Source organism: Martes martes (genome assembly GCF_963455335.1).
Source record: "Martes martes genome assembly, chromosome: 8".
NCBI lineage: Eukaryota > Metazoa > Chordata > Mammalia > Carnivora > Mustelidae > Martes > Martes martes.
In genome coordinates this window covers 76,634,984-76,656,214 of record NC_137895.1, presented here as the reverse complement: position 1 = coordinate 76,656,214, position 21,231 = coordinate 76,634,984, and the positions used below count along the sequence as shown (strand labels likewise).

At 38.1% G+C, this 21,231-nt stretch overlaps 1 protein-coding gene across 1 annotated transcript in view; it reads right to left on the bottom strand.

The window, feature by feature from the left end:
* Positions 1-21,231, bottom strand: part of LRRK2 (leucine rich repeat kinase 2) — a gene marked incomplete at its 3' end in the record, with an annotated part of 131,436 nt that overhangs the window by 14,152 nt on the left and 96,053 nt on the right. Inside the window, exons 40-43 of the mRNA XM_080811639.1 lie at positions 20,957-21,147; positions 14,863-15,023; positions 3,067-3,237; positions 1,751-1,851 (exon numbers count right to left, since the gene is read on the bottom strand). Of these exons, the coding sequence (XP_080667765.1) occupies positions 1,751-1,851; positions 3,067-3,237; positions 14,863-15,023; positions 20,957-21,147 (624 nt within the window). The remainder of the gene's footprint in view (positions 1-1,750; positions 1,852-3,066; positions 3,238-14,862; positions 15,024-20,956; positions 21,148-21,231) is intronic.

Here is a 21,231-nt window from a genome sequence, read left to right as displayed (position 1 = left end):
CTAAGCCCAAGAACAGCTAACACATTCCTAGAGGAGAAAAATAAAGAAAGAAAGGAGAACTCGTAAAGTGACAGAAATTAAGACAGGATAGTATTAGAGGAAGAACAGACAAGTTGACCAATGCAAGAGAACACGTGTGGATGTGTGTGCATCTGACAAATTATAAAGTGAAAATGCTGGGGTGTGGTGGAGGAAGAGATCAACAGGAAAAAAGGGAAGAAACTATTTAATAGATGGAGCTGGAAAATTCAGCTACCCATATGGGAAAAAGGAAACTGGATTCAGATTAAAAAAATGTCAATTCCTGATGGGAGAACTTCAATGTCAAAAGCAAAACTTTTAACCATTTTGATAAAATCATAGGTAAATATTTTTGTGACTCTGGCAGAGATAAGGACTTCTTAAAACAGGGCCCCAGGGCACCTGTGTGGCTGGGTCGGTTAAGTGTCTGCCTTCCGCTCAGGTCATGATCCCAGGGTCCTGGGATTGAGTCCCAAATTGGGCTCTCTGTTTGTCGAGGAGTTTACTACTCCCTCTGACCCTCTGCCCAACTTGTGCATCCCATCTCCCTCTTTCTCTCTCACTCTCTCCCTCCCTCCCTCCCTCCCAAAAGTAAACAAAATCTTACCAAAAAATAGGATTCCAAAAGTAATAACCATAAAGAGTGTTGTTAAATTTATCTGTATTAAAAATTAAAATATTCTGTTCATCAAAAGGCACTCTACAGGAAATAAAAAGGCAAACCACAAATTGGGAAAAGAAATTTGCAATATATATAACCAACAAAGGATTAGTATTTCTTTTTCTTTTTCTTAATTCATTTGTATGCAAATAATCCAACAGGAAAATGGGCAAAGTAATGAATAGGCATTTCCTAGAAGATTAAACATATATATAACCAAAGAACATATAAAGAGATAGTCATCCTTGTTAGTAATTAGGAAAACGCAAATCAATACAGAAGACAACATATCTGGAAAAATTAAGAACTCAGACAGTACTAAATTTAGGGAGAATATATAGAGAAATATTTACCCGAACTATAGAGGATTAAAGTATTAAACTGGTAGAACTTCTTCAGAAAACAATATGGATAGTCACATATGCTACAATTCTGCAATTCAGTTTCTAGGTATATATATCACAAAGCAATTCTCATATATTCTGGACTGGGAGACAGGTACAAACATGTTCATAATAGCAAAAAACTGGAAATAATACCAATATCCACAGACATGATCATGGGTACATATAATGCTGCTCAAACAGTAGAATGGAATAGCATGAAAATAACCAACAACTATGTTTAACAATCTCTGTAAAGCTTACAAAATAAGGTTGGGAGAACAACGAAAATATTTCAGAACATGATATGACTATAATTCCATTTTAAATAAAAGATGAATATAGGAAAACCAAACTGGGTAGCAAACATAAAGAAAAGCAAGGATTATCTCAAAAGTCAGCAAAGTGAAAAAAAAAGTCAGCAAAGTGGTAACATCTATAGGGAAAAGAAAGTGATGCAATCAGGAAAAAGCATACAGGTCTCCTCGGTGTTGGCAATGCTCTTTATTTTGTGCCATGGGTGGCAGGAGATATAGAAGTTTTGTTTTATCACTCTTTGTGGTGTGTGTGTGTGTGTGTGTTTATTTATATATTTGAATATATATATATGAAAAATTACATATGTGTACATACATATATTCGATGTTCTGTAAAAAATATAGATAAATTTTTGCTGTAAGAGTACCTGGGCAGAAGTAGGCCTTTCTTGAGGATTTTCCTTCAAACACTTTTTAATTAACTTCTCAACCATGGGCCATGGGGCACAGCCATATTCTTTAACTGGATCTAAAACATTCAAAAACATATTGTGCTACAACATTAGACAAAACAGAACAATTACTTCATTTCCTTTTCAGTGTATATGAGAGGTCCAGACCATGCAAAGGGAAACACTGATCTCCATAATCCTGTATTTAGTCTGGATCTACTTATATCACAAACTTAAAGTAATTTTGTTAACTTTATCTCTACTAGTGACATCAAAAAAGACTACCTGATTTTTTATTATATAAAAAAGACACAAATACTGATTGAATAAAATAACAGATTTTTCATTCCACACCTGCATTTCACATATACTTTGAAGGTACTCTTGCTCATATAATAATTAGACTTCTATGGAAGTACTTTTTATTTTAATATTTAAAGTTGGCAAGCATTTAATCCTCATACCCCACAGTAGGTTTGTGCATATTTCTTTTTTACAAGAGGTATGCCATTCTTCCAGATGGCATAAACCAGAGATCTGGATCTGTCACTGGATAGCTAACCAGTGAAATTAGGGCAATGACCCAGATTGTGTTGAAAGTTTATCCAAATAATAATAAATTTCCTTTTGCCGGTAATCTTTTAAAGGTCCCTCCAAAGGAGGTAGATAAAGCTATATCCCCTGTACTTGGCACATATACTCATAAATATTTAAGTGAAAGTGAAAGCAGAAAATACAAGAAAAAATTTAAAAGAGTACTTTGTAGGGGGAACTGAAGTAACAGTCAAGGATGAACGACAATGTCCTAGAATTTTCTAAAAGCATGAGACAACCATTCAAAATGAGATCTGATTTCATTAAACAATCATTTGCTAATTCTTATTAATATTTATTACTAAAAATAATTACTATACATAATTCAAGCTTCTAGTCCTGCATATAAATCATCTCCCTCCAAGAAAATGAACATACTCCAGGCTAATGAGCACATAGTTTCTCTTCAGGAGCATAGAAGTCACTAAGCATGGAGCTCTAACAGCAATGTTATTTCTGAATATTCTTCTAAGTATAATACCAAATACATCAATGTTAATTTGGGATTTTTTTTTAAAGCCCAAAACTGTTATCTTTCTCATATGATTTCCATTAACGTGTCACAGGATTTAAGAATATTCATGCACTAAACAAAAACTCATCAGTTGTGAAGTGAATTAAATATACAACTACAATTAAATAACTTGGAAATAAAGCTGCTGATATAAAAAATAATCTTTATTGTAGATAAAACTTACCAGGTAATTTTCCTTGTATTGCCAGTTCATCAAACTCATTTGGAAACTTCAAACCCTCTGCTATTCTACCTCCAGTTGTCAAAATGTCATAGAGTAGTAAACCAAATGAATAAACATCAGCTTGTTGGTTATAAATAACATTTCCTCTAGCAACTTCAGGTGCACGAAACCCTGAAAGTAAGCAGATGTATTAGTAAATATGCCTAACACCAGGGCTCATATGCCCAAGGAGGCATATTCTTAGGTATATATGTTGATGAAGAGTCAAGGAGATGAGTTCTAAATCAAGCCATGTCCTTTCTGTAAGGAGATACGTAGATTGAGGCAATTAACATCCCCATGCTGACATTGCACCCCAAAATCGCTCTTGAAAAATAATAAGGATAAACATTCAATAATTATTAAGTAATGTTTCATATTTAAAGCAATTAAGCCTAATCGGGGGGGGGGGGACCTACATCATTTTCCTCATTCCTAAAAATAACTATTCCCAGGGAAGTGTTTCAAACAAAGGAGAGGCCAGGAGGGCAAGATTTCTAGACTTTACTCCAAGTCACTTTAATCTGACTAAAGTTGAATGCCTTCATTATTTTCAGAACTTGTGACTCTATTCCTTCTACCTAAATGGAAAAATGAAAATAAAACCACGACTAATGTAAAACAACACCTCAGGTGTTGGTTCATGACTGAAATTCTTTTAAAGGGAAATAAAAAGCCCCAGTGGCCTAATGGATAAGGCATTGGCCTCCTTAAAGGGAAATAAAACCTTTCATCTCAGAATAGAGATAAATCACTTTTAAATTCTTCACAAAAGAAAGAGTAATTTCAACATGATTCACAAGAGTAAAAATATCAGCAATCTAATGAAATCTAACTATCAAAGGAAATTGGTTAAATGATGTGCACTATGCATTAACTTAAAAATCATTTTTAAGATGACAGGCTATAATGTAAACAAAAAGAAAATGTAGGATATAATTCTGCAAGGACAGAAAGTTATCAAATGTAAAAAAAATCAACTGGGTTAATTTTTTTAGCTATGATAATCGTATTGTGATTATGAAAACAAACATTCTTATTCTTTTTTTTATTATTATTTGACAAAGAGAGAGAGAGGAAGAAAGAGAGAGAGAGAGAAGCAGCAGAGGGAGAGGGAGAAGCGGGCTCCCTGCTGAGCAGGCAGCCTGATGCAGGGCTCAATCCCAGGACCCCAGGATCATGACCTGAGCTGAAAGCAGCTTAACCCACTGAGCCCCAGGGCACCCCCCAACATCCTTATTCTAAGGAAATATTTGTCTGTTTGCTTAGGCATGGCAGCATAATGTTTGTGATTTAATTTCAAAGTCTCAAATTCTTATACAAAGAAAGCCAAAGAAAGGACAGTGTGGCAAAGAGTTAATAATCCACATGAAGGGCATATGGGTGTATACAGTGCTATTCGTTCAACTTTCCTAGGGACTTAAACATTTTAAAAATAAAAATTTTTCCAAGAAATACATCTAAATGTAATAATGCTTATTTCCATGTGCTAAAATTATGGGTAGTTTTTATTTATTATTAATTATTTTAATTTTTTATACTTAGAAATTTTCTATAAGGAACATATATGATTGTCATCATTTAAAAACATAGCCAGGGAAATAAACAAAGTATGAATTCACAGCCTTCAAGACGTCAATGGCTGAATTTGGAAAGTGTTCTGTTTGACCGAGCTTACAATCAGAAGATGAAGCTCAGCAGTCCTTCACCAGGCTGGAAGGACATGAAGAATCAGAAAGATGGGATGTCAGATTTGAGCATGATAGTCCCTATTGTACTGTTAATATTCTCCAGTTAACATGTTGCCACATTTGTTCAAACTCTCTCTTTCTACACACACACACTCTCTCACCATTTTCCCATATCCGTCTGTCAGTGTATTTGCCTGCCTCTATACACAGAGATATAGAACAGCCGTTTTCTTAGAAAAAGAACATTTTCCTACATAGCCATAATATCACACTCACACCCTAAGCTAAAGAACTGTGTTAGTAATTAGGACAGCTCTTAAACAGATCCCTAATCAACTGTACATAATATAAACATATAACAACAGCTCCTAATTCAATTGCTATAGGTTTTATAGATTCTTAAGAAGTTCATTTGCCATGCAAAAAATAACCCAGGTGGGCAGATGAGGACTTTCCATTGTATGAATAACATAATCTTTCCAAAAATGTTATGTGTTTTCCTAAGGCCACAAAGATAATGAAAGGTCAAGTCAAGAGTACTTACAAATAATGAGCTACTCACACATTAGCTAGTTCATCAACAATATTTATGATTACCTTTCTAGAATTTAAAAGGGATTTTGGAGGTTACTATCAATCTCATGCAATTTATTATTCATCCAGCACATTTTGGGGGTATCTATTAGAACAAGTTACTATTCAGAGATGATTATACCATTCAGTATATTTTCTTCCCTTGGTAAATTTACTCTTAGAAACACTAGGATTTGGAATCATGGGATCTTAGAGCAGAAAAACTCAAGGGTCACTTAGTCTAAATTTTCATCCAAGGCACATATCCTTTTACAACAGTTTTATCCCTCTAGGCATCAATCCACAGATGTTAAAGCTATGCAGAAGGCTAGAATTTTTTTCTCAGTGAGTCAAGGGACACTAAGAAAGAAAATTGTGAGGCCATGGAAAGAAGTATTTACTTCAACATGGAAATGATTTTAACCTTCTTATCTTCTCCCTTTCAAAATAAATATCTTCATTGACACAATCCCCAGAGGGAGAACATAATCCTTATTTATATATTCCAGAGGTATCTCAACCACAATATAAGGCACTTCAAAGTGCTTTTGAAATTCATCCAATGAATTTCTAATGATTTTCTAATTTCTTGATCACACTAACAATTTCTTCTAATCTATGGAGCAGTAGATGCCTTTAGGAAAAAACTCCCCCAAATAGTAAACGCTAAATGATGATCTGCCTGTAATCCATCAAATGGGCTGGTCTGCATCAACTATGTTGTCACAGATCACAATAAAATGACATTTAATCAACAAAGCATGCAGAATAACATGAGACATTTATCCCCGATCCATGCCTTTAAACACAAAAATGCATACTATATTGTTGTAATTTGTTTCTCTGAAAAAGATAGAATATCCACTTGAAAATCATGAATTTTAAAAAATACTAAAAAAACAGAAGACAGGCTTTTAATAAATGATAATGGTGTGAGTTGTCTAAAAAGAGAGGAGTAGCTGCACCACTCCTTCCACCTAATAAGCTTTTGATAAGCCAAAAGTTTGAATGTAAATATAAACGCGTGAGGGTACTAAAGACGTATTCACAACTATTTCATCCCCTAATACTGCAATGCAAAAGGCCTTCCCAATCATTCTCTGAAGGTGGGTGGTGAGAGATGAAGGCTGAGATCTGGGCAAGGCACACTGTCTTTGGAGAATTTAAAAATAATAAGCAACTGCTGGCACTGGCACAGATCAACCCCATCGTTCTTGTCCTTGGAGCAGCGCTGACGAAACATGTCAGGAAAATCAGACTCCAAAAGGTAAAAGAAACAAGTTGTTTACCTAAAAGATTCAAACTCTACAACAGCAATATGCCATCAACAAGGTTGAAGAACAAACCCTACACTGGAAAATATTTGAATATATGGCAGGAAAATATTTGAATATATAAGAGTCAACATGAACGAAAATCAGCTTTACAAATGAGTAAGAACAATGGACAAATGAATAAAGACACAAAAATGTACATAACATGAAAGGAAAAATATATGTCCTATGTATTAAAGATTGCTTAGTCTCAAATAAAAAATAAGAAAATAAACACTTGGAAAATAAAAACATTAAGTTCTCACTTTTTGACTATTAATTTTGTGAAAAGTAAAAAGAATAACAAGCCCAGAATGGGAAATGGGTGCTCTAATTTGAGTATGGAGGGAATTTTAATTGACAAACCTTTTAAGAGGCAATTAGTGTTTCAAAATTCAAAATATGCACTCCCAGCAATACCATGCCTAGGAATTTAATGTTTAAAACATCAGTTTCCAAAAAAATAAATAAATAAAACATCAGTTTCATAAATGACAATTTTAATTTACAATTATGTTAGTTAAACCACTGTCAATACATCAAAAAGTCAGAATAAATTTAAATATACATCAAGATGTGGTTAAGTAAATTACTGTACATACTAGCAATGAAATACTACGTAACTGCTAAAACTGATGTTTGACATAGAAAGATTGCATGAAATATTAATTAGAAAAAGAAAACTAAAGCAGAATTTATAATACATCTATAAAAAACTTTAGCACTTCCAAATCTAGATATAGATATATCTCTATATTACCAGAATGTTAGGATTTACTGCTGCTAGCTTATTAGAAACACATATTTTGACCTGCGTAATAGGATTTGCTATTTTACCTCATGCCCTTCTGTTTTGCAAATCAAATCTTACTGTAAAGTGAACTAAAATTATGAGCCTGAGCTGCCTCATCATGGAGACCTTCACCTCAAAGAGACCAAAATGATTGGGGGGAGGGGGACTTGGGGTGTTAAGACCTAAACTGCCAACATTATGTTTGCCTGTCAGTCTAAACCATGAGAAGATCCTAAAAGCTCTTCTGCATGTACTTTGTCACTGAGGACTTTCCTGGAACTGCAAGTTCTTCCAAAATTTTCACCTTACATTTAACTAAACTTGTCACCACAGTAGTAAAAAGAATAAACTTTCAAGTTATTCAATGTCTTCACCATGGAATTTCATTTGGGGTGAAAATGAACATTTTTCAGGGGTGTCTGGGTGGCTCAGTGGGTTAAAGCCTCTGCCTTCGGCTCCGGTCATGGTCTCAGGGTCCTGGGATCGAGCCCCACGTCCGGCTCTCTGCTCAGCGGGGAGCCTGCTTACCCCCCGCCCCTGCCGCCTGCCTCTCTGCCTACTTGTGATCTCTCTCTCTCTCTCTGTGTCAAATAAATAAATAAAAATCTTTTAAAAATAAAAAAAAAGGAAGAAAGAAAAAGAAAATGAACGCTTTTCATATTACCTGCCATTGGGAAAGGTTAGAAATAGAAACATCTCTTACATCTTTACAAAGGGGCAGTATTGCCACACGATCTATGATCTCACATTATGAATGACCTATTGTGTTCATGGACCCTATTGTCACACTGCAGGGATACCTGTTTAGCATCAATGGCCCTCAAAGATTCGAAATGTCAAGTACTAACTGAAATCCCAAGTGTATGTTTGTTCCATTAGGCTGTTCAAATAAATCTTTTAACATATGTCACTTCTTCCTCTAGCTAAGATGGAGTAACAGGGACTAGATTTACCATCCTACATAAAACAATGAAATACCAGGCAAAATATATGAAACACTGGACACTAGGCACAGAACAGTGATCCCTGAGAGAGAGCAAGCCTACAAAGCGAGTCCTCTGAGAGCTTCCAGCCCACAGCGCAGGGAAGGGAAACAAAAACAGCCTGACGCCCAGTAAGTAGAAAGAGCAAAAAGTTCAGGAAAGCAAAGGCAGCTAGAATGTGCCAGGCATTTTGTCCAATTCTTTATACGAATCTCTCATTTAGCTTCCACAACAATCCCTGAAAAAGATACTGTTATTAGGTACTATTGCTGAACCAAGAAAAGAAGGTAGATAATTTCTCCGGCCCCAGCTAGTGAGCGGTAGACCGAGAATTCAAAACTAGACCATCTGACTTCACAGCCTATGTTTCACAGATTCCAGTCAGCCAAAAAGTTCACCAAGTCTTACCTGTCTTTGTATCTCCAGAATCCACTGTGATGCCTAGAATGTGCACCACTGAGCAAGATTCACATTTACTCACTCTATTAACCTTTTGATTCTATCACAGGCTAATACTTTTAAGATCTCGAGTAAATACTTACCATCTTATTCAAAGTTTTTTCCATAAATAACACTTGCCTCCACTGTGATACGGTACCAAAATTTGAGTTGCCCCTCTATTCATGCAGGCAAGGACACTAGTTCCATGATGTAGAGATGTGAAACTTTGGCTAGCGATTAAGAACATTTTTCAATGACTCCCCATCACTGAAAGATTCTATTATTTGGCATGATTTAAAAAGCTCTTCGTGAGGCGCCTGGGTGGCTCAGTGGGTTAAGCCTCTGCCTTCGGCTCGGGTCATGATCCCAGGGTCCTGGGATCGAGCCCCGCATCAGGCTCTCTGCTCTGCGGGGAGCCTGCTTCCTCCTCTCTCTCTCTGCCTGCCTCTCTGCCTACTTGTGATCTCTGTCTGTCAAATAAATAAATAAAATCTTTAAAAAAAATAAAAAATAAAAAGCTCTTCGTGAGCTAGAGAAGTGTGATTCTGGGCTGTGTATCAGAAATATCTGTGTGCTTCAAACACCGAAGCTACACCCGTGACTCCCGATCTTGAATGCACACTGGAATTACCTGGAGAGATTTAAATAACATCAATGTCTGGGCTCCATCCCAGACTTAACCAGAAGTAAAATCGGAATCCCTGGGGCTGAGGTCCCAAGACTCATATATTTGAAAGTTCCCCAGGAGCTTCTTACCCGTGAGATTGAGAGATTGAGGGTTCCACTCTATGCCTACTAAAACAGAATTATAAATTATATAACCCCCACTAGATACATTTTCAAAGAGCTACATGCTATCTAATACACAGAATTGAAAGACACTTAGCCAATAATCCTCCATCCTCCATCTATCACCTAGACCGTAAGAATTTCTTGCAGTTATTTGAATAAGACAAGTCCTATTATACCTTACTACCGTTGGCCTGGAATGTCTACTCTGGCTCTTTTATTTTTTTGTTTTCTCAAACTTCCAGATTATCCTTTAAGATATACTTCCAGAATCATCTCCTGTACGGAGGGAAGTCCTGGCAACTGACAACTCAGTTAATTATTTGATCCTTTGTGCTCTTATCACTATACCTTGAACTAGACCACCTACTGAAACTGACAAAATGCTTTATGATTATTTGTTTATAGCCCTATTTCTCTTGGCAGGATATGTGCTTTCTGGAGGGCAAAATTTACATTTATTCATGCACATTCCCCAAATCCATCATGAGAGCAATTGCTAACATGGCTGGAGCAAGAGCAGTATGCAAAGACCTGTTCTATGCTATTTATATGGATGATTTCATTTCACCCTTAAAACAACCCCATGAGGTAGGCATTATTATTTTTCATCACAATTTACAGAAGTGAACACTGAGTCCCAAAAGGTAAATCCTGATGAACACCATGCAGCTATTAAGTAGTAGCACCAGTCTGATATTTGGCAAACATGCAATAAATTATTGCCAAATGCATGAATAAATGAATAAAGAAATTAACATAATTTTCCTTTGGAGAATTATCATAACAATTACAATGTCAAAATAATTGGGAAAATATGATTCATTGTCTAAAAACTAATTTTAGAAATAATTTCTCAGATGAGCCTGCATTTTAACAAATGCAATGAGTAAATAAGGAAAAGATCCACATATAAAAATATGAGAAATTTAGGGGTACATGGGTGGCCTAGTCAGTTAAGCATCTGCTTTTGGCTCAGGTCATGATCTCAGGGTCTTGGGGCTCCCTGCTCAGTGGGGAATGTGCTTGGCCTTCTGCCCCTTCCCCCACTCATGCTCTCTCTCGTCCCTCTCTTTCAAATAACTAAATAAATTCTTTTAAAAAATGAGAAATTTATGTTAGGTCTGACTACACGTGACACTGTACACAGAAACATGTATTTTCTTTCCTTTTTTACTTTGAGACAAATATCAGTAGAACATGTTTCATAATCTCTCTCAGATTATACTGTATAACCACAGCATAATATTTTTAACCTAGCCAAAGACGACTGTATTTCTATGGATGTTGGCAGGGTTGAAGCCATCATTCAGCACCCACCTCAGTCAACAGTGCAACTGTCACGGGACCCAGAACTGACTGTCATTCTCAACAGGATATGATATAAATATATCCATTTGACTGAGTTAAAGTTGAAGCTCTCCAAGTTATTTACAGTTGAAAGAATCTATCCCATATTTACCTTTTGAAATGTAAACAGACACTGCACCAGTCCTTGCCAATAGCTGCGTTGTTTCTAACTTGCATTCCACCTTTGATGCTACCTGGCAGGGGCTCTGCTCCCCCTTAGGTTAGATTTGCATCTTGCATGACCCTGTAGGCACGTCTAATTGGCCCTAAGCTTTAATTTCCTTATCTGTAAACCAGGAATAGTAATAAGACCTACGTCAGACCATCATAAGGATTAAATGAGATAATCAACCCGCACAAAAGTCTAAGCACAAGGCAGCACACTGTCTATGCCACAAAAGGTTTGCTCCCATTCCCATCTTCTCTCAGAAAACAGTAAGGAACCCACTCTCAGATGCACACCACACAACAGAGTGAATGCACCACAGTGAGGCCTACTATAAAACACACACACACACACACACACACACACACACACAAGTTTAACAAATGCATGGTCTTTGGTTTCTCCAGAAGTTTCCAAGTGAAAGATTCTAACATTAAGAGATCCCTTAAAAGGAAAAGACAGGAGAGGACTGAAATCATATGAAAGGGAATGATATTCTTCTCAAATGTAACTGATTTGGAGAAGGAGAAGTTTGGTGTTGGGTGGTTAGCAGCGCTGAAAGTTAACTGTTATTTAAAATTTGAGGCTGAGTTTAGGGCTGAGATAATCAGAAGTTCTTTAGCAATAATGAATACAGTAATGATAAAGAGAAGTTCCAGGATATAGTGAGAAAAAATGCCTATAATATATTAAGCAGCCTGGGGGAAAGGGGACAGAACAGAAAAGATCAAGGCTTTGGGTTTTTCTGTCATGATCTTTCTTCACTGTGTATGTTACCGACATTGATCGAGCAGATTAAAAAGATCAGTAACGAGTATCTGATTTGGCATGAAGAATCAACTGGATATTGAACTCTAGGCAGGTTTTGACCAAAACCAGGAAGTCAGATACTTAAAAGGAAGGGCCATGATTCTGAACAGAGTTGAACTGAGCTGGCTGCTGGCTAGCCTAACCCACTGAGAGAGGTGGCCCAGAACACAGTCCCCTGAGATCCACTGTCCCAGGAGGTGGACAAAGCCTCACCAGTAGGATCTCTGCTCACCAACACTGTGCCTAGGCTGGGGTGTGGAGGCCTCAGCTGAGTGGTCTGGCCCACCTGTAGTATCACCCAAGAGTCCTGAACAGATCTCCCAAGAGAAGACCCCTACCCTGTGCCCACACTTTCTAGGTGGGAGTGCGGGCAGCCTGTGGGATACCATTCTAAGATTCTTCTTCCAAACCCGTACTTGACAATGTCTGCGTTTCATGGTCCCATCATTTTGCTTTATTTTGATTTTTTAGTAACTAAGATTGAATATTTAAGCCTCTTTAAGTACGTGTTAGAGTTACATGTAATCTAAGAGAGAAATTTAGGATGTAAAGCCAAATAGCTGTGGATTCATTTTTCATTTAGATTGAGTTCTTTTCTTGATCACCTACTGGACGGCTTCCTCCAAGTATAGAATCTTGCTGACCCTCAGCTTCCTTATTTTACAGATGAGAAAGTAAAAACTAACTTTCAGCCTTGGCATGAGGCTGAGATACCATGTGTCTAATATACCTGGCACTGAGCCCGATACACAGCTGGTGCCCAAGAGATAATCATTTTATTGCTATTAAACAACCCAGAGAGACTTGCAGCCAAAACATGTACTTTGAAAGGTTTCGGAGAGGGCACACTCTACTTCCAGCACATCGCTATGAAAAACAAAAGAGAAGATACATATCTGGCACAAAAATAAAACCACACATTGCAACCTGGGGCCATCTGCTTATCCAAGTTCATAAGTAGGGTGGGAGGCTGAAGGGGATGATTAGAGAACAAACTCGGATCTTTTGCCTTCCCAGATATCCTCCACTGTCTTCTGTCTTAGGCAAGTGTTTTAATTGAGCGCCAGTCATCAAGACAATGTAACTTTATTTATGAATAATAAACTATCCAAGATTTCTCTGAATATGGAGCTGTTCCTCTAAACATAAGTCAATCCCCCAATTTTCTATACCTGCCCTTGTCCTATAACTGTTTCTCACTAATCAGAACCTGAGATTCTGATGAACCTGAGACTAGCAGGAGACTAGGAGTTGAGAAAGGGAGGGAGGATCCTATAGAGTAGACAGTAATGTGAAAGAACATGTCTAAACATAAGACCATACAAACACAAGTACACAGGAAGTAGATTACCACTGGCAGAAAGTCAGTTAACAGTAGAAGTAGTAGGATTATTAGACCAGATATGACAAATAGGGGTTGCAGATGACCCTAAAAAGGAATATTAGACTCGAAGGTAAGAAAACAGTGTCTGTGATTTCTGGAGACCATAGATATAATGGTATCCAGAATGGGTACATTTCATTCACATAGCAACCATGACTCTTCTTGCTATATAGGGCCAAACAGAGAATCTATACTATTAAGTATTGAAGTATTAGTGACTTAGAAATTTTGAAGAAAGAAAACTGAAGTGCAGTGCTTAAAGGTTTTAACTTCTGTACCAATCTGTACGAAGAAAGTATACCTGTATCAAGAACAGTACAATGGAAAACTCTGGCCCCACATCTCTACCTGAAACTCTTGGAGCCAGAAGTATTTAGGAATTTATACTTTTTCATATTTAAGAAAGTTAATAATGAAGCACATAACATAATTACAGAAACTCTCAGTAGGATTGGGGCCAACACCCTGTACCCAAATGTGCTGTATTTCTGCCATGAAACATACACATATTCACATGGAGTTTGAGAAAGAAAGATCATAATAAGCTTCAAGTTAGTTCAGGTCAGATTTTGCCACCAAATCAGTTCTTAAAAAAAAAAAAAAAATGGGACGCCTAGGTGGCTCAGTAGGTTAAGCATTTGCCTTCAGCTCAGGTCATGATCCTAGAGTCCTGGGATTGAGTCCCACATCGGGCTCCTTGCTCAGCGGGGAGCCTGCTTCTCCCTCTGCCTGCAGCTCCCCCTGGTTGTGCGTGCTCTCCCTCTCTCTCCCTCTCATGAAATAAATAAATAAATAAAATCTTAAACAAAAAAAAGTCTTTGGGTTTTCAAAGTTGTTTGGATTTCAGAGTTATAAAAAAGGGTTTGTGAACCTGCATTTGGTTTGCCTCATTTTTAGGTAAGTGTAAACAATACCTACTGTAAAACTTCTACTGTTCCTTCTCACCACCTCTAGAACATCTAAATATTCTAAAAATTCAACTTTTAAAAATATAATTTGTCATTGAACAGTCTCTATTTTTTATTTGTTCTTTTCCCCCCCTGGAAAACTACATCAGTAAATCTTTTTTTGTTGTTGTTTCCCTACAGACTATAGTGATTAAAATCACAACATAGGGGCGCCCGTGTAGTTGTTAGGCATCTGCCTTCAGCCTCAATCATGATCCAGGGTCCTGGGATAGAGCCCCACATCGGGCTGCCTGCTCAGCGAGGCACCTGCTTCTCCCTCTCCCACTCCCCCTGCTTGTGTTCCCTCTCTCTCTCTCTGTCAAATAAATAAATAAAATCTTTTTTAAAAATAAATAAATAAAATAAAATCACAACATAGTAGTCATGATATTCACACAAGAACTATCTGTTCAAACATGATAGGACAGAGTGTTCTCTTGATTCTCCTGAACTTACAATGGAAGTCACTGGTTGTCCATCCTGAAGAAGGAATTACCAAGCCAACCTTCTCACGTACCTGGTGTGCCCTCCGATGTCTTTATCCCCATCCTACAGCAGTACTGAGCAATTCCGTAGTCTGCAATCTTCGCAATGATGCCAGCATTGGGATACAGGGTGAAGAGCAGCACGTTGTGGGGCTTTAAGTCACGGTATATAATCATGGCCGAGTGGAGATATCTGCCAGAAAACGTACAGGTAGTGTCATTAAAATGTGATTACATTATTACAACTTCTGTCATGATTTCCTTAAATATCTACGTCCATTATGCAAAGCCTCAAAACTTCTATGCTAAGTTTGATCTCCCCACAGAGATGAAGAGATATCATAGAAGGAAATGGAAACATATAAGCCAAATACTGTAAAACAAGCTTGTGCTTTTATTTTTTTTTTAAGATTTTATTTACTTATTTGAGAGAGAGTGAAAGTGAGAGAGATTACAGAGGGAGAGGAGAAGCAGAGGGAGAGGGAGAAGCAGAATCCCAGATGAGCAGAGAGCCTAACAAGGGGCTCATGCCAGGCTCCTGGGATCATGACCTGAGCCAATGGCAAATGCTAAACTAACCCACCTGAGTCACCTGGGTACCCCAAGGTTGTGCTTTTAAAACCAACCAACTGGGTGCCTGGGTGGCTCAGTTGGTTAAGCAACTGCCTTCAGCTCAGGTCATGATCCTGGAGTCCTAGGATCAAGTCCCACATCAGGATCCCTACTCAGTAGGGAGTCTGCTTTTCCCCCAGACGCTCTCTCCTCTCATGCTCTCCCTATCTCTCATTCTGCCAAATAAATAAATAAATAAATAAATAAAATCTTTATTTTTTTTTTTAAGATTTTATTTATTTATTTGACAGACAGAGATCACAAGTAGGCAGAGAGGCAGGCAGAGAGAGAGGAGGAAGCAGGCTCCCTGCGGAGCAGAGAGCCCGATGTGGGGCTTGATCCCAGGACCCTGAGATCATGACCTGAGCCGAAGGCAGAGGCTTTAACTCACTGAGCCACCCAGGCGCCCCAAATAAAATCTTAAAAAAAAAAAAAAAAAACCAACCAACAAACTAACAACAACAAAAAAGGTCAATGTTGATAAGTGAGTGATTTAAACTTTAAGGCAAAACCAGTTCAAGCAAAGTACCAGTTTTTGGTGACTTCTCTTTTGCATACCTAAGAATTACATAAAAGGAATTCTGAATTCTCTCAAAGATCAATAACTATTTTAATTAGCATAAAATGTAAATATGTTAAATAAGAGTTGATCTTATTTTGATGTAACTCCATTTAATAGTCCTGATATTCTTAAAACCATAGAGAAGTTTATCTTAGCTTTTAAAATTCTCTCTATTCCATTTCTCTTCTGATATTTATTTTGCTCTGACTGAAATGTTTCCTAAATGTGGGGAAAATATTTTCACCTTTTTCAGTAATAACAAATCAACACAAAAAAACCTATCCAGCTATCAATACTGTACTCTGTTTGAAGATGTAATTTACTTTAAACCAAATTCTGTTATGAATCAAGGTTAACAAAAAACATTTTGGACTGAAAGTTGGAATGAGTAAAACAATGTCTTGGGAAAGGTGATCTTGGATGATGTTAAAGTCACTCCCTTTAGAGACTGATCCAATCAAACATAAGCAGTAGAGTGGGACATTGAAGGCAAAGATTAAAAAGTAAAATAAAGTTTTAATCTTAACCAGGTCTTCTCCATTTTGGGAACACAGCCAGAGAGCTACCACTGTGCTCCAACAACTAAAGTCACTCCATTACCCGCTTTCCTTACATATTCACAAAATCAGATTCTGCCCCTACCGCTCTGTCTTCCCTGCTCCGTGATATCAAATTGGCTATAACTCTCCACGTGATCTCACAGGTAAATTATGAGCTATCTTGAAAGGACAATTTTTTACAGAACTTAATGAGGTAAATCTAAATCCTTTGTTTTTGTGGCTTTTGGTTTGGGTTCACATCGTATCCCTAAATATTTACTCCATTACCTAATACCCATCACTGTTAGAGGGATTAGGAGCAGAGTGGCAGCAGTACTCTGAACCTTCCACCACATGACGGCCTACAGTGCAGGTATCATTTAATTGCATCAGCTGAAGCAGAACTTCCTTTCTCTACCAGGATGTAGTCAGGACATTTGACGTTAGGCCTACTCATTCTGCTCTACATATTTTTGGCTGAAAAATGAGATAAATGTACTAATGAAGTTGACCTTAACAATAAGTAATGGACTAGAAAGAAAAATTTACCAAGGGCTTACTGAAAGGCCATTAGCTAGCCTTGCCTTGCTGAGGAGAAAAGCTGGGAGATTAAGAAGAAAAAAGTTAAAGCCAAGTCATGCATAATTGAACAGCATCCAAATCCTTCCTAATGCATGCTTCTTTCAGAATATTTATAGAATATAGACTCTCTCACAATACTTCTCAAAGGTTAAAAAAATAGTTAAACTTAATTTGAAATAATGTCAGTGGGAGGGAAAGATTAACTGGGTTAGTTAAAATGTTCAATAATAGAATTTAATCTTAAAAAGTGCAGTTTTAATAGCTTCTAATAGACTAGCAAAATAGCTTTTGATATATTAACAAGTACAGATCTTGCCTTACTGAAAATAATTCACCCATAATTTATGCATTATGTGACAATGAGCATTGCCAAATATTTTATTAAAATAAACTGGTCTAAATTCTGTTAGTCATTCTTTAATTGTGATTTTCATCAGTGTTGCTAGGAAACCCCTTTCTTTATAATTAAAAGTAAACTTCATCTCACCCTAAGTCGAATTATTCTAAAAATAAGATGCATTCATTCATTTAACAAATATGTATTGGGCATCTAAGAGGGTCAGTCCCTAGGGGATATAAAACCATTGTGAAATCTCTGCTTTTGAGGAGTCACACTCTAGAAGGAGAGACAGATATTCAAACAAGGTTACAGAACTGTGGTGAGTCCCAAATGCTAGGGAAGTCAAAGGGAGAAAAACAGATGTAAAGATAGCAAAGCAGACTCTGCCACTAGACTGGAAGTTTTCAACCTTGATAAGCTAATATATATATAATCTCTGCCCTTCCTCCTTCAGCTCCTACCACCATCTTGCATAGAGCCAACTCAAGGAACATGTGCTAGAGAGGCCATCTACTGATGGTGCAGCTGAGCTTGATCGTGGAGATGGTATATGAGCAAATTCTACAGGAAAATGAATTCTGTAGGCAGACAAATCTGGAGAATGAGAAGAATGACAAATGCCAAGACAGACATGGATGCCAATGAAAAGTCAAGACCTTCAGCATGATGAGAATGGCAAGTGAGGGCAGTGGAAAGGCAGGGGGATAGAGAGAAAGGCAAGAGGCATACACAGAGTTTTGATGCTACTCCAAGGAGTCTGGATGTACTTCACAGATAACTTGGAACTACCAGGGAATTTCAAGCATAATTAGATTTTTATTTTCAGAGAAATATTCTGATAATTCCCTAGAGGTACTAGACCAAGGCAGCAGCAGTAGCATAAAAATAAATCGATGAGAAAGAGAACATGAAATAGTCAAAGACCTGGTGGCCAAATGGAAGGAGAGGGATAACCTTGATGGGACTACAGGGATCTTCATCAGCAAGCGGGAGAAACAAGGAAAAGAGGAGATTCATGGTAGGAGAGAGTAGCAGAGAAAGGAAACTCAATTTTGTAAATAATGAAACATAGAAACTTATGGGAAACACAGGTGACCACATCAGGTAATTGAGAATTATGACTAAGAGCTCAAGGGAGAGGACTGAACTAGAAAGGAAACCTAATAATTGTAGGCAATACTGTAAAAGAATACATAATGTGAAAAAAGTTCTTATATATGCTTCTAAGTAGCTCCATCGTTTAAGGGACTCCAGAGGAGTGTGATTTCATTGTCTCCTACCTCTGTAGTTATAGTTTTATGCTGAAATATATCTGAGGAGACAACCCCTCATGTGGACTTTTTAAAAAAATATACTTAGTGCTGGTAGAAGACTGAAAGCTGAAATCTATTAGCCTCTTGTGGCCCAAGATCCTGAAAGCTGTCCTGACATTATGCTGAGAAGAAATCAGGCAAATTAAAGGAAAGTATGCTGAGGTTTAATTTACTTCATTGGAAACTGCTGGATTTGTTATTTAAAGTGGTGGGCATTATGGAGGACATGTATTGCATGGAGCACTAGGTGTGGTGCATAAACAATGAATTCTAGAACACTGAAAAGAAATTAAAAAAATAAATAAATATTTTTAAAAAGTAAAGTAAGGTCTCAGAGAACCAGAGTAAGTTATCTTAGAGACGGGGTGTTTCGAACAGTTGTGAATGAAAATGAGCAAGTCTTCATTTTCCAAATAAACATTTTGGGAATTATACAGAAGAACCAGCGGAAAATTAGGATCTGGATTTTGTTAAATTAAGGAAAGCAGTTGACCCATCTCCGAAATACATGAGACATTGCTGCACGTTATCTAGATTAATTTAATACACGGTTCCCCCTGGTGTTCAAAAGCAGATATACCCAGCCAAATCCAACCCTCCACAATAGTGTCTCATTAATAATCTCTATGTTCTTCAGTAGTTCCTGGATCTATTCTCTATAACTATCAAGTTATACCTTCTTGGTTTGGTTTTATTTGTTTATGAGTAGTGTTGATTTGTTTTCCTTACCATCCATTCCATTTACATTTCTGGAGACAGCCTGAGAGGAATCGAAGCAGTATTTCAGAAGGGAAGGAAGGGAAAGAAATTTGCATCCACTGTGTGGCTACATCGGCCAGGTACTGCTGTCCTTCCTCCCTCTCTCCCTCGCTCCCTATTCTCTCTCTTCCTACTCTCTCTACCGCCAACAGATATCTCCTGAGGGCCGACTGTCCCATGTGCAGCGGATAGGAAAGTGAACACGTTGGCAAGTCCCTATCATGGCCCTTAGATTCTAATGGCAAAGAGAGACAATTAAATGTTCTAAATGAAAACATAAAGCATACCAGGTAGTGATAAGTGCTATCGATGCCAGAGAGACATAAGGTAGGCAGGGACATCCTCTCTGAGAGGAAATCTGCAAGAAATGAGAAGTGAGCCAAGAAGATATCTGGGGCTCAGACACTGCTGGTCAAGGGAGAAGCTGATATAAAACCCCGGGTATATTTGAGAAACCTCAGAGAAGCAAGTGGCTGAGCACAGTGATTAGAGAGTGAGACAGCAGATAAGACGATAAACACTCGATCCAGCCACCACGGCCACCGTGTGGGGCAGAGATGAAAGCGAAGAGGGCGGGTTAGGCAAGGAGCCATGACAGTGGCTCAGACACCCTGGGTAGGGAGAGAGACTGTGAGAAGTAGCTGCCTTAAGATCTGTTTTGATGGCAGAGCTGAAAGTATTTGCTGAAGGATTAGGTGTGAGATGTGGGAGGAAGGAAGGAACAAAGGACGACTCCAAGGTGAAATATGTGCGTGACCGGAGATGGGGCCAGTGGAGGAGGAGGAAATCCAGACTTTAATCTGGAATAACTTCAGTGATCACAGAAGTCCTTGAAATATGACATATTAAGTATTAGCCCCGGTTTATAGACTCTAACAAAAAGTTTCAGAGGTGTAAAACCATCATTACTAAGTGTGTGGAGCAGCGACTTCTCCCAGTCCCTTTGTGTCCAAAGACCGTGGCCTTCTCACTCTCTTGTGCCTCCCGGTGCCAGCTGGCTGCAGGCTTGGGTGTGCCTCTGACAGTCACATCACTCCAGTCCCCTTCAGAAATACACACCAATCTTTCCTTAGAATGATCCATGGTAACTGACACTTTCCCTGACACTTTGAAACTTCACCTACATTTTTTTTTAGGGGAAGTAGACCACTACTGGGTTAACATCATGAGCTCTAAAGCAGGACTCCTGGGTCCCAAATCTCCTTTCACTATCTAGGAGGTTCTGCATGGCCCTCCTACTCTTATTTTTATGAAATTACAAAATCTGATCAGGGAAATGGTAGTTTTTCCCTCAAGTTGTTTGCGAAATGTTACTGCGGCATAATGTTACTGGAAAGTGCTGCTCTCCAAGCACGAGAGTAAGTTCGGGCTCACTCTTGTCACACACAGAGTAGAAAACCACATGACCAAATTAACTACCTCAAGCCATCAGCCACATGTAGCGCAATCCTGTGCTGCAGGGTTCTGGTAAGACTTCCTTTGTCTTGCTGAAGCAAGCGGTCCAGCGAACCCTTGGAGGCCAACTCCATCACCAACATGCGAGGACGAATCCCAGCCGCCAGCAAAGATATTAAGCTGGGGTGGTGGAGGTGGCAAAGGACCACCAGCTCCTGCGAAAGAGAAAAACATTTACACATACTACAGCCCCCGTGTCTCCTTCCTTAAGTGTCTCGACACCTTGAGCATGGTTTTTC